The sequence below is a fragment of the Tursiops truncatus genome, chromosome 7 (assembly GCF_011762595.2).
Source record: "Tursiops truncatus isolate mTurTru1 chromosome 7, mTurTru1.mat.Y, whole genome shotgun sequence".
NCBI classification, from domain to species: Eukaryota; Metazoa; Chordata; class Mammalia; order Artiodactyla; family Delphinidae; genus Tursiops; species Tursiops truncatus.
The window spans coordinates 39147083-39159865 of NC_047040.1; the positions used below are offsets into that span (position 1 = coordinate 39147083).

At 38.6% G+C, this 12783-nt stretch overlaps 1 protein-coding gene across 1 annotated transcript in view; it reads left to right on the forward strand.

The window, feature by feature from the left end:
* DNAH7 (dynein axonemal heavy chain 7) overlaps nt 1-12783 on the forward strand; it is a 243722-nt gene that overhangs the window by 209517 nt on the left and 21422 nt on the right. Inside the window, exons 57-59 of the mRNA XM_019939243.3 lie at nt 1815-1976; nt 10008-10193; nt 11837-11974. Coding sequence (XP_019794802.2) covers nt 1815-1976; nt 10008-10193; nt 11837-11974 — 486 coding nt within the window. The remainder of the gene's footprint in view (nt 1-1814; nt 1977-10007; nt 10194-11836; nt 11975-12783) is intronic.

Below are 12783 nucleotides of genomic sequence, written 5' to 3' on the forward strand. Positions count from 1 at the left end.
TGATGGTGTGAGGTGATAACAGCGCATTGTGGTTCTGATTTGCATTTCTCTAATAATTAGTGATGTTGAGCATCTTTTCATGTGTTGTTGGGCCACCTTTCTTTTTTTTTTTTGTGGTATGCGGGCCTCTCACTGTTGTGGCCTCTCCCGTTGCGGAGCACAGGCTCCGGACGCGCAGGCTCAGCAGCCATGGCTCATGGGCCCAGCCGCTCCGCGGCATGTGGGATCTTCCCGGACCGGGGCACGAACCCGTGTCCCCTGCATCGGCAGGCGGACTCTCAACCACTGTGCCACCAGGGAAGCCCCACCTTTCTTTTTGTAACTACTCCTGCACATGATAGCTGCTGATACTGAGTGCTCAGTTCAGGGCGTGTGCAGGGGTGAGTCAGGAGGGGCAGAGGTTCCTCTTCTGGGCTGCTATTGCCTGGAGCTCTTTGGACTTGGCGGGGATTTAAAGCTGACTTTTTTGCCTTGTGAGGTCTCTCATGGGTTCTCCTTCGGCTCCCGTGCTGGACTTCTCTGTGACCCCATCACCCGTGGCAGTGCCTCCCCTTCAGCTGGCTGTTCCTGATTCCCCTCAGCTTTTGGTTCTCCAGGCTTCATTTCATACAGGCTCTTACTGTTGGGGTTCCTTACTCTGTGACACAAGTCCTCTTGAATAGGAAACCATTAAAATGACCACTGGCTGACATTCCTAGCCCAGCTCCCTGTCTGCTCCTTGGGATTCACGCCAGATTGGCCCATCATCTGGGGGAAGGCTACTGATTTCCCTCCCATAGTCCACGACCCGAGACCATAGACTGCTCTACTCTTCCAGGCATGAGTTTTGCACTGTCCCACTCCATCCCAGCTTCAGGGCATGAGTATCAACTCCCCAAGGGACCCCATTAGTTCCTTCTCAGTATCTTGGACCCCACACTCCCCTTTCCCTTGGAGGTGAGGACAAAGGGACTCCCAGCACAGCAGCTCTTCTCTCCAAGGAAACCTCTTCACAAATCCTCTCTCAGGCTTCCCTGGTGGTGCAGTGGTTGGGAGTCTGCCTGCCGATGCAGGGGACACGGGTTCGTGCCCGGGTCCGGGAAGATCCCACATGCCGTGGAGTGGCTGGGCCCGTGAGCCATGGCTGCTGAGCCTGCGCGTCCAGAGCCTGTGCTCCGCAACGGGAGAGGCCACAACAGTGAGAGGCCTACGTACCGAAAAAAACAAAAAACAAAAAAAAAGCAAAAACAATAAAATCCTCTCTCAAGCTCTATTTTGACCATTTTTATATCCTCCTTGTGGAGGGTACAAATGATTAATATATTGCATCATACTTTCTGATTTCTGAATCAAGGCTGGCTTTGCAGTTGACAGTGACTATAGGACTTCTCTTACCTAAAAGCAACCAGAAAAGCCATGAGGCTGCCCAAAATTTCAACCCAAAAGTGCTTGTAGAGCTTCTTAATTGGTTTGAACTATCTCCTTTGAAATTTCTCCATGGTGATCTGGGACCAAACACTGGAATTCATACTCCTTGCCTCATGATGCTTAAGTTGAAACCCCCCAAATCCTCTAAGGTAATGTTAAATTAGACAGGCTTACTATACTTTCCAAAAACCTGGTGTACGGAGAAGCTATGTGTGTCAACTGAACATGTATACACATAGGCATAGCCTAAATAGCCGGTAGAAACAGTTAATTCTGTTTTAGTTTTACTTTGACATGGATATATTGAGAAGCAAAAGGAATTAATTACTTTCATTTTAAAATATGATAAGCATAATGCATTATTAGGGGAAGAAATGATGATGTTACACCATTTCTTCTCATTACAGGAGGAATTCAAGAAGTTACTATATGGTCTCTGTTTCTTTCATGCTTTGGTACAAGAGAGACGGAAGTTTGGACCCCTGGGGTGGAATATTCCCTATGAGTTCAACGAGACTGACCTAAGAATCAGCGTACAGCAACTCCACATGTTCCTGAACCAGTATGAGGTACCATAAAGCTCACAGCAAGGACATTACCTGTTGTGCTGTTTATCACGTTGTGTTTGTACAGTGAGCAGGGACTTCTGATTAATTTCTTTTTTTACAAAATGAATAGGAGGATAGTTCCCAAAAGCTTATTAAGTAGGACTTTATTATAACAGAATATTATAACTGCCATAGTAGGTAGTTAGGATGTCAGTTTGTCTATTAGGAACCTGTATTTTATCATTTATTTTGACACATAAACATCAATCAGTCTCCAAAGTGAAAAAAAAAAAAACAAAAAACAGACTGATTTCCCTCCGTTCTGGAGCATGACTTTATTTTTAAGGAAATGTTACTGTAGTTTTATTCCAGAGTTTGGGCCGTTTGCCCCGATCAAACAAACTACGTAAGCCATTGGTGTTAACCTGAGGTATAGATTCTGGGAAGAAGTCCCACAATGTAATGTCATCACATCAACCACATTCCATCCCCTGTAGTTCTCTCTCTCCCTCTCCCCACCCCTCTCTCCTTTCTCTCTCTCTCGCCATCGCTTGTGCACGTGCACACACATGCATGTACTGTCTCTCTCTCTCTCTCTCTCTTTCTCTGTTTGCTGCTTATCTATCAGATGGATTTTAACACGTTTGAACTTTTGAAGAACTGCTTGGTAAATCAGTACAAGTGTCCTAAAAGGATATGGAACTTTTTCGAAAGCAAATCCTCTAAATTTTGATAGAATTTTGTTCAAAATTAGTTGGAAATCTTTAAATCAATCAATGGAGTATCAAAAAAACCTTTGTTTTTTGAAACTTTTAGTGAATTGTGATTTTTTTAAAGAAAGGCTTACAAACAGGAAGTCATTGAATCCTCTCTCTATAAAAACAAAGGAAAAAACAAAATAAATATTGAGAGCTCAAATGACATATCTAAACTTAGGTGAAGAACATTTGTCTGGTCTTCTGTGTTTCTTTGGACAAATTTGTATTCTGTACTAAAATGAAGTGAGTTGAGAAGGCCTTTGATTTTGCAGCATTAAAATTTGGTGAAACATTCAAAAGAAGCATAGATTTGATGAATTTCTTTCTTGTAATAATATTTATTTTTAAAACATACTAAGAATGGAGGCAAAAGCTATAATGAAACAATGCATGTGGAAGTATTTGAGCTAAAATAATTACACTTTTGAATACAAACAAAAAGAATGAGGAGCTCCTTTAATTAGCAATTTGTTCACAAACCTGTAGAGTATATTCTAATTTAAAATATTATAGTATGTAGTGGAGTCAATTAAAAGTGTCAGCAATTTAAAATTTAGTAACCATAAAATGAAACTTTGCAAAACATTATAGACAATTTTACTTTAAAAATTAAAAAAACAGTGAGACCATATTGAAAAGTACATTCTTCGGGAAAACATCGGAGACGTTATTTGAGAGACAGAGATGTCTAAGAAGTTAAAGTACATGAATATACACTAAGAAAAGTTATTCTGCTTAAACTCTTAATCATTATAAAATTTTTGCTTCAATTTCTTATTTTAAGTAATTATCTTATTTTAAAAGCAATGTTTGAATAAAACTAATTACAGGTCTGCCAATATAAAAATAGTTATATACTATATATATACTATTTTTTATATATATATATATATAGTACTCTAAAATTCCATAATACTAATTATCTTTAGTGCCCACGTTCACTCTCAAAGTGTTACAGTTTAGACAGTAGTTTATTTGGTCACCCTAGCTTTTTAAAGATCTGAACACAAACAAGGAGGTAAGCAACTCGCTGGATGTGATTAGGGAAGGTTCCACAGAGGAGCAGTTGCTTGGGACTCAAACAATGAATAGAAGGTTTTCAGGTGGATGGTGTAAAGAAGCAGCAATAAAAAGGTTAAAAAAAAGTACCAATAAGTGAAAAGGTTTGGTTAAGTATAAATGATTTGGAACATCCTTGTATGCCATGCTGATTTGGGATTATTATATTGTTATTGGTCTGCTTTTAGGAGAGTATTTGCATTTTAGAAAGACCACTCTAGCAACAGAGTGGAGAGCACATTAGAGGGATTTAGATGACACGCCAGTTTAAGATGATATGGGTTGAATTGTGTCGACCCCCCAAAAATATGTTGAAGTTCTAATCCATTCTACCTCAGAATGTGAACTTACTTGGGAATGGAGTTGTTGCAGATATAATCAGTTAAACTAAGATGAGGTCATACTGGAGTAGGGTGAGTCCTCAATAGAACATGACTGGTATCATTATGAAAAGAGGGAAATTTGGATACACAGAGAAGACAGCCATGTGAAAACAGAGGCAGCAATTGGAGTTATGCTGTGACAAACCAAGGAACACCTGGGGCTATGGAAGCTGGAAGAGACAAGGAAGGATCCTCCTAGAAGATGTGGAGGGAGTGTGGCCCTGCCAACACCTTGATTTCAGACTTCTTCAACAATAAATTTCTGTTGTTTTAAGCCATCTATCAGCAGCCCTAGAAAACTAATGGTCTCCTGTATTAGTTATAACCCAGGCAAGAGATGATATGAGTTTAAACTAAAGCATCTGGGCTAGGATGGGGAACATGGAAGAGATATAATAGATATGTAGGAACAGGGATTGAAATGACCTAGATAGTAAATGGTAAAGGGAGAGGGAGAAGTCTGTTAATGTTAGTTTTGGGGTCTCAGTTGGTGGTCCTACCACCACTCATTAATCCAGACAGGGAATAGGTATCAGGAATTAATGGGTATATAGCAGGTGGGTTAGTGGAATGGGGGTGGATGAGTGGATAAATAATTCAGTCTTGTACATTTGATACATCTGGGGTGCCTAGGTGTAGATATCGATGGTATCTGGTAGGCTTTTGGCGTATAGATATAAAGCCCGAGAGAAAAGAGTGAGCACAAATAGAGAATTGTGAATTGTTAATGTGTAAGGAGAAGCCTGAGAACACCTGAGATTTAAAAGGGAGGCCTTGTAGCGTAAAAACGAACTAAAGCCTGGCTGCTGGTGAGCACCCAATATCAATGGTAGGAGAGAGGACAGGAGAAATGGAAAATGCAGACCAAACAGCCAGAGAAAAAGGGGGAGTGAGCACGCTGAGTAACTATGGAGTATCAGGAATTGTCCATCCTGGCAAATGCTACAGAGAATCTTTTCATGACGCGTGGGACTGACCGAACTGGTTCCTTCTATTAAATGACAATTGAGCAGTACTTCCCGTTCCTCCAGCACAGTGATCATATAGCAAACTGCACAAAACTGCTACTCATGCATGACGTATAACCCATCAAGAAATACAGAGAGATTCTTTGTGGAATGGGATTCACAGTTCCCTTTGATACTAAATCGAATGTAATCCTTCAGCAATCAAAACTTTGTTCTTTTTTATTGAAGTATAATTGACCTACAACATTACATTGGTCTCAGGTATACAACATGATTCAACATTTGTATATACTGCAAAATGATCACCACAATACTTCTAGTCATCTGTCACCGTAGAGTTAAAAAAAAATTGTTTTTCTTGTGATGAGAAGTTTTAAGATTTACTTTCTTAGCAACTTTCAAATTCGTGCCACAGTATTATTGACTAATGTCACCATGCTGTACTTACATCCCCATGACTTATTTATTTTATAACTGGAAATTTGTGCATCTTAATCTCTTTCACCCATTTTGCCCTCCCGGCAACTCACCACCCCTCTGGCAACCATCAATCTGTTCTCTGTATCTATAAGTTTTGTTTTGTTTGTTCATTTGTTTTGTGTTTTTAGATTCCACATTTAAGTGAAATCACACAGTATTTGTCTTTGTCTGATTTATTTCACTTAGCATAATACCCTCAAGATCCATTCATGTTGTCACAAATGGCAAGATTTCATTCTTTTCATGGCTGAATAGTATTGTGTATTCCACATATAGTCCACGTCTTTATCCATTCATCCATCAGTGGACACTTACATTGCTTCCATGTCTTAGCTATTGTAAATAATGCTGCAATGAACATAGGGATGTATATAGCCTTTCAAATTAGTATTTTCATTTTCTTTGAATAAATACCCAGAAGTGGAATTGCTGGGTCATACGGTAGTTTTGTTTTTAATTTTGTTTTTTGAGGAAACTCCATACTGTTTTCCATAGTGGCTGCACCAATTTACGTTCCCTCCAACAGTACACAAGGGCTCCTTTTTCTCCACATCCTCACCAACATATGTATTATTTCTTGTCTTTTTGATAATAGCCATTCTGACAGGTGTGAAGTGACATCCCATCATAGTTTTGATTTGCATTTTTCTGGTGATTAATGATGTTGAGCATCTTTTCATGTGTCTATTGGCTGTCTGTATGTCTTCTTTGGAAAAATATCTATCCAGATCCTCTGCCCATTTTTTTTAATATAAATTTATTTTACCTATTTATTTTTGGCTGCATTGGGTCTTTGTTGCTGCACGCAGGCTTTCTCTAGTTGTGTCGAGTGGGGCCTACTCTTCGTTGCAGTGCACGGGCTTCTCATTGCGGTGGCTTCTCTTGTTGCAGAGCACGGGCTCTAGGCGTGCAGGCTTCAGTAGTTGTGGCACGCGGGCTCAGTAGTTGTGGCTCGCAGGCTCTAGAGCTCAGGCTCAGTAGTTGTGGCGCACGGGCTTAGTTGCTTCACGGCATGTGGGATCTTCCCGGACCAGGGCTCGAACCCGTGTCCCCTGCTATGGCAGGCAGATTCTTAACCACTGCACCACCAGGGAAGCCCCTCTGCCCATTTTTTAATCAGATTTTTTGGTTTTTGTTATTGAGCTATATGAGTTCTTTATATATTTTAATTTAAAAAACATAAATAAGAAAAAGTAAACTGTAACAGAAGAAAATACAAGTGGATGTATATAATGTACTTGGCAAATGGGTAATTCCCTTTGGGAGGGTTGTGTGTGTGTGATTGTGTGTGAGAGAAAGGCTCACCCCCTCACTCTCACCCTAAGTTCACCCCCAAAGCAGTCAATTTCACAGCTTAGGAGGGCCTGTCCAAACTTTTTCCTATGCACAAATAGTTATATATACACATATATACAATATACGCACACATTTTCCTCAAAAACATAATTACATCTGTATGTCATTTTCAGCTTGCTTTTCTCACTCACATATGTTGTGGACAACTTCCAAAATAGATACAGATCTTTGTTTTAATGGCTGCATACACAGCATTTCCCACTTTTGACTATGAGGATTTTATTTCCTTTTTATTTCTTACTAATAAGTAATGTTAAAGTGAATAACTTCATATATAACCTTGCATATAGTTGCCGACTTCTGCACTCTCTCCTGGCCTGTGGTCTCAACCCTCTTATAACAACAGAACAGAGAGGAAATCCCAGCAGCGAGCTGCTACTCTTTCTGCGACCTCAGCCGATGGACCTGGGCGCCTGGGAGAATGCATTCCCCAGTTTGATTGGCCCTGGTTGTGATCAAGCTACTGAGAGAAACAAGTTTACCCATCAGCTCTCAGGGGAATGTTGGCAGGTTTAACCCTTTAAACATAAGCCAAACTCCTCCCCTCCAGATCTCATCTTATGTCTGCCTCACAAAGCCCTCCCAGGGCCCAGCTCATGCTGATATACTATTTAATTCACACAGGAGTTTTCTTACTATATTTCAGTTTTATGAGGTGGGGACCTGTCAACAAGGCAAACCCGAGCACTGCCTGCATCTGCAAACTCCCCTCAACACCATGCCGTTGTTCTCCCTCCTGGTTCTGCTTGTTTCTCCACCACGTCTTGGTCACTGAGCTGTTCTCCTAAATTCACTGCCTTCACTTCCAATTCTACCAAGTAACAAGTCTCTTAATTCCCAAGCCCGAATTCAATAAATTCCTTCTGTCTAATCACTACCACCTATTCTTCCCAAGTGCTATTGTTTTTTACTGAAGAGATTCCTCTAAGTGGGATCACTGAGATGTAGGGTATATACACTTCAACTTTTAGCAGATAACTGCCAGAGGGCATTTATAGCACAAAAATGGTGAAAAAATCCTAAAGTGAAGAGATTGCTATATTTTAGTAGAGAACATTTTAAAACATTGCTATATTAAAATACCAAAAACAAACACCATAAAAATAAAAGACAAATGAAAATTGGAGAAAATACCTAAAATTTTTCTGACAAACTGATTCGGTATCTTTATAAAGAGCTTTTAATAATGAAAAAAAATAAAAGCATTCATATGAGGAAAACACATAAAAGAATAAAGTAGATAATTTAACAATAAGAAATATAAGTGGTGAATAAACGTTTTTTAAATGTCAATATCAAAAAAATAAATAAATAAGTAAAATAAAATTAAGATATGTAATGTCCAGCATGATGACTGTAGTTAATACTATATTGCATATTTGAAAGTGGCTAAAGAAAACAGATCTTGAAAGTTCTCAACACACAAAAAAATTGTGATTATGGTGATGGATGTTAAATAGACTTACTGTGGTGATCAGTATATACAAATATCAAATCATTATTTGTACCCCTGAAACTAATATAATATGTGAATTATATCCCCAAAAATTAAAAACAATTTTATTGTTTAATTATCTTTTTTTTTCCCTAAATGATAATACTCAGTTTTGTTGTGAGCAGTGAGAGAATTCTCTATATTACTGGTGGCTGTGTAAGTATTTATGCTTAGGATAAATAAAATCGCAATATGAAAAATCAATTCTTTTGCATTCATAAACACTTAGAAATTCTATGTACTAGAGAATATAATAAAAAGGCAAACCTACAGGAAAAATATTTCAAGAAATTTGATAAAGGTAGATTTATAAAAGAGCTTATACAAATAAAACTATTAAAACTTTAATTGAGGGCTTCCCTGGTGGTGCAGTGGTTGAGAGTCTGCCTGCCAATTCAGGGGACACAGGTTCGAGCCCTGGTCTGGGAAGATCCCACATGCTGCGGAGCAAGTAGGCCCGTGAGCCACAACTACTAAGCCTGCATGTCTGGAGCCTGTGCTCCGCAACAAGAGAGGCCGCGATAGTGAGAGGCCCGCGCACAGCCATGAAGAGTGGCCCCCGCTTGCCGCAACCAGAGAAAGCCCTCGCGCAGAAACGAAGACCCAACACAGCCAAAAATAAATAAATAAATGAAAATTTAAAAAATTTTAAAAACTAATTGAAAAAAATAGGTAGGCTAGCTCACAGAAGAACAAATGTTTTTAAACATATGAAAAGATCATAAATTTCATTAGTATTCTAGAAAATGCAAATTAACGCAATATTAATTACCTTTGGTCAATCAAATTAGCAGAGATTTTAAAACTGATTCCTACAATTACTACACCCTTTCAGGAAAGCAGTTTGGTGACATTAGTCAATTGCTTTTTATAAACTTCTTTCCTTTGACAGTGTTATTTCCCTTTCAGGAATCTAGACTAAAGAATCATTAGCAATTTTAAGGGATGTATATTTAATGAAACAATTTAACAAAGTAGAAAATTAGGAGCAACTGAAATCTTCAATATTAGAAGATAGTTATTAAAAACTATTTTCAAAGAGTATTTCGTGAAACAGTAAAAAATACCTCATAATATGAGATTTGGTGAAAAATTATATGCAAAATTGTATATATAGTGTGATTCTAACTGTCAAACATATACAGATATAAAGAGGTGGTGAAGGAAATGAACACTGATTATCTCGGAATTATATTGGATTGGTTTTGAATGTCATTCAACAGTGCAGGATTTTCAGGGATGGGATTATGGTCTAACTAATTTTGCATCAGGCATATAGTAGGTGGTCCATTAATGTTGGTTGAATAGAGGTGAATTCACAAGTTAATAGAGGATTTCTATTCTTTGCACTGATGGAAATGACAAATCACAGAAGGAGAGAGAGACCCTGGGGAAAATTACAGGAAATTAGCCGGGAAGTACATAAAGGGAAATTGTGTTGATGCAAACTTTCCGTAAACTGTTTAAATAACATGAGCAAACAAGAAACACGATCCTGTATGATGTGCCACTGCTAAGTCTTGACTGGTTGAGCGACTTGACCTCTACTCTAGGAACTGCCCTACGACGCCCTGCAGTACATGACGGGCGAGTGCAATTACGGCGGCCGCGTGACTGACGACTGGGACCGGCGCACGCTGCGCAGCATCTTAAAGAAATTCTTCAACACGGAATTAGTTCAGAATCCGCAGTATAAATTCGACTCCAGTGGCATCTATTTTGTGCCTCCTTCTGGTGATGTAAGTACATATGCTCTTCAAGAAAACTAAAAGCAGTAAAATGTGGAATTCCTCTGATATAGAAAAAGGTGATTTTTTTTTTAAAAAAGAAGCCTTGTTTTTTGTTAACCGTTGCGTGTACTTTCTTCAGTCCTATAGGGACAGAGCAAATCCCATACAAAGATGGAGTTAGTGGTTTCCTATTTGCTGTAATGTGAAGACTATCAGAAATGTTCCTCACCCAAGAATGGCTTCCTCAGTGACCCGAAATCCTATTATTGTGAATTCAGTGCTTTGGGAAAAAAGGCACGGTCCCTAATTAAAATGGAAATACACATGAGAAGGGGTTACAAAATCGTATTAACGATAATAGTTAACATTTAGATCATGCTTATTTACAAAGCAGTTACATGTAATTATCCCACTGGAGCATCTAATTAACATTTGAGTTATTATTCTTTCTTTCCCTTTCACAAGTGAGAAAGTAAGTTCACTAAAGTTAAATGACTTGCCCAAGATCCCACAGGTAGAAAGGGACAGAGCATCACACCTGCTTCACAAGACCAAGGTTCTCTTCTGCTACTTTTTCCAGTCCTGTCTAGTAGAAGATGTGGTATCTGCCTTCAGATTATCACACAGTAGACTTCTAGGGACTGCTAGCACAATTAAATTGGTTCTCATTTTATTCCCAGAAGTCAAAAGGGCACACGTTGAAAGTTAAAAACACAGCCACAGGCAACAGAGGCACATAACCATGACCCCATCATCCACTAGGATGGATTCTAGCTGAGGGCAGACACTAATAGATGAAGAGAAAAATCAATCCCAGAGCCCAGGTCACTGACTGGGTGGGGCAAGTCAACACAGGGAGTCATGGTAACAAGATCTCCAGTGATGATTTGGTAAGTCAGAAGATAGCCAAAGATGAAGTCAGGTTATGTAACATGACCCATGTCGAAAAACCACCAGTGACCAATCTCCCCGCTACCGTACGTGTATTGGGCTGGCCAAAAAGTTCGTTCGGATTTTTCTGTAATGTCTTATGAACAGACTTTTTGGCCAACCCAATATATGAATGTTTGCATATGATTATATGAGCATCAGGAAAAGTATGGAATTTTGATAGAAATTCACATAAATAAAATATAAAACGTGTCTGCATATATATAAAAAGATTTACCATATTAATGGTGGTTATCTCATGAAAATCTCAGATGATTTTCACTTTTCTGAATTACGTGGATTTATCACAATAAGAGTAAACAGAAATATCAGACTAAAGCGGAAAAAAAAATATCGTGATAAACTAAGAACAGTCATCAGCAAATGCAGCACAGAAAGATTTCTCAGGAAGAATTTCTAAATGAAGCAGCCAGGATATTCCTCTCTCCATTTTCAGATCCATTCCAGTTGAATGGGACATTTTTTTCTCTCTCTAAATGTGTCCATATCTTTTTTTTTTTTTTTTTTTAACACTTTGGCCCAGGTTGAAAGAAAATGAAAGCATTCAGTGTCCAGGTTCACAGGCTCATCCACTCAGTAACTTGAGTATTAAAAATTATCTCTTTTCAGTGAGCAAGCTCTACAGGATAATTAGATTTCTATAATTCTAACCTGATTTCCTGATTTCTAACCTCCTGATTCCTTGTTACTCATCTTTGCAGCACAAAAGCTACATCGAATACACAAAGACACTGCCGCTGACCCCAGCTCCGGAAATCTTTGGGATGAATGCCAATGCAGATATCACTAAAGATCAGTCAGAAACTCAACTGCTGTTTGATAACATTCTTCTCACACAGGTGTGTGATCTGTGCAGGAACTGGCTTCTGAGGCTGGAAAGGATGCTCCCCAAGCAGCATGAGACAACACGGTAGAGGCCCAGGCACAGAATTCCATCTCTTCAAGTGGAGAACCACTTTAAGGAAAAGAAAAAAAATACGTAACTTAAAAATGGGTTTAAACATAAAGTAAATGAATGTGTGGGTTTTGTTTTCGTCAGTCTTTTGATTTGGGAAGAATCTTTGAGTATCATTCTGCTCCCAAGAGTTCTTTGAATAATATTCTTTGAGTATTCTTTGATATCATTCTGCTGCTATGAGTTCCATTTTGCCTTTCTTGCTTAAATCATGCCCTAATACATTATCCTTTTTTACTTCCTTTAAAGTGGAAGAAGAATTTCAAAGATACCTGGAAGCAGTTTAACACCAGAATCCATCTAGAATTCTGCCTATTTTATTTTCTCTCTTACCTATTCAACATTTTTAAATGACTTATCTTTATCAAATGTTCTAGAACATTTAACCTAGTTTACATAGAAATAGTTTCTTTCACATCAATATTTTATCAGATTACATAATATTTAAGGAATATAATAGTAAGTACAAAATAAATTAAAAGGTTTAGGAGAACCTTTGACTCTTAGACATGCGGCTCCACTGGTGAGAGCATAAATGTAAGGGCATGTCGGAGAATGACCTTCCAAGGCACCAGATTTCAGCATGCCCTGGGCACGAGTCAGTACATTTGAATGAAAGATATTTAATCTTGCTTGTCTATTTAGAGATCTTCCTTGTATTGTTCTCCCATTAGAAGATATGCTTGGTTTTTT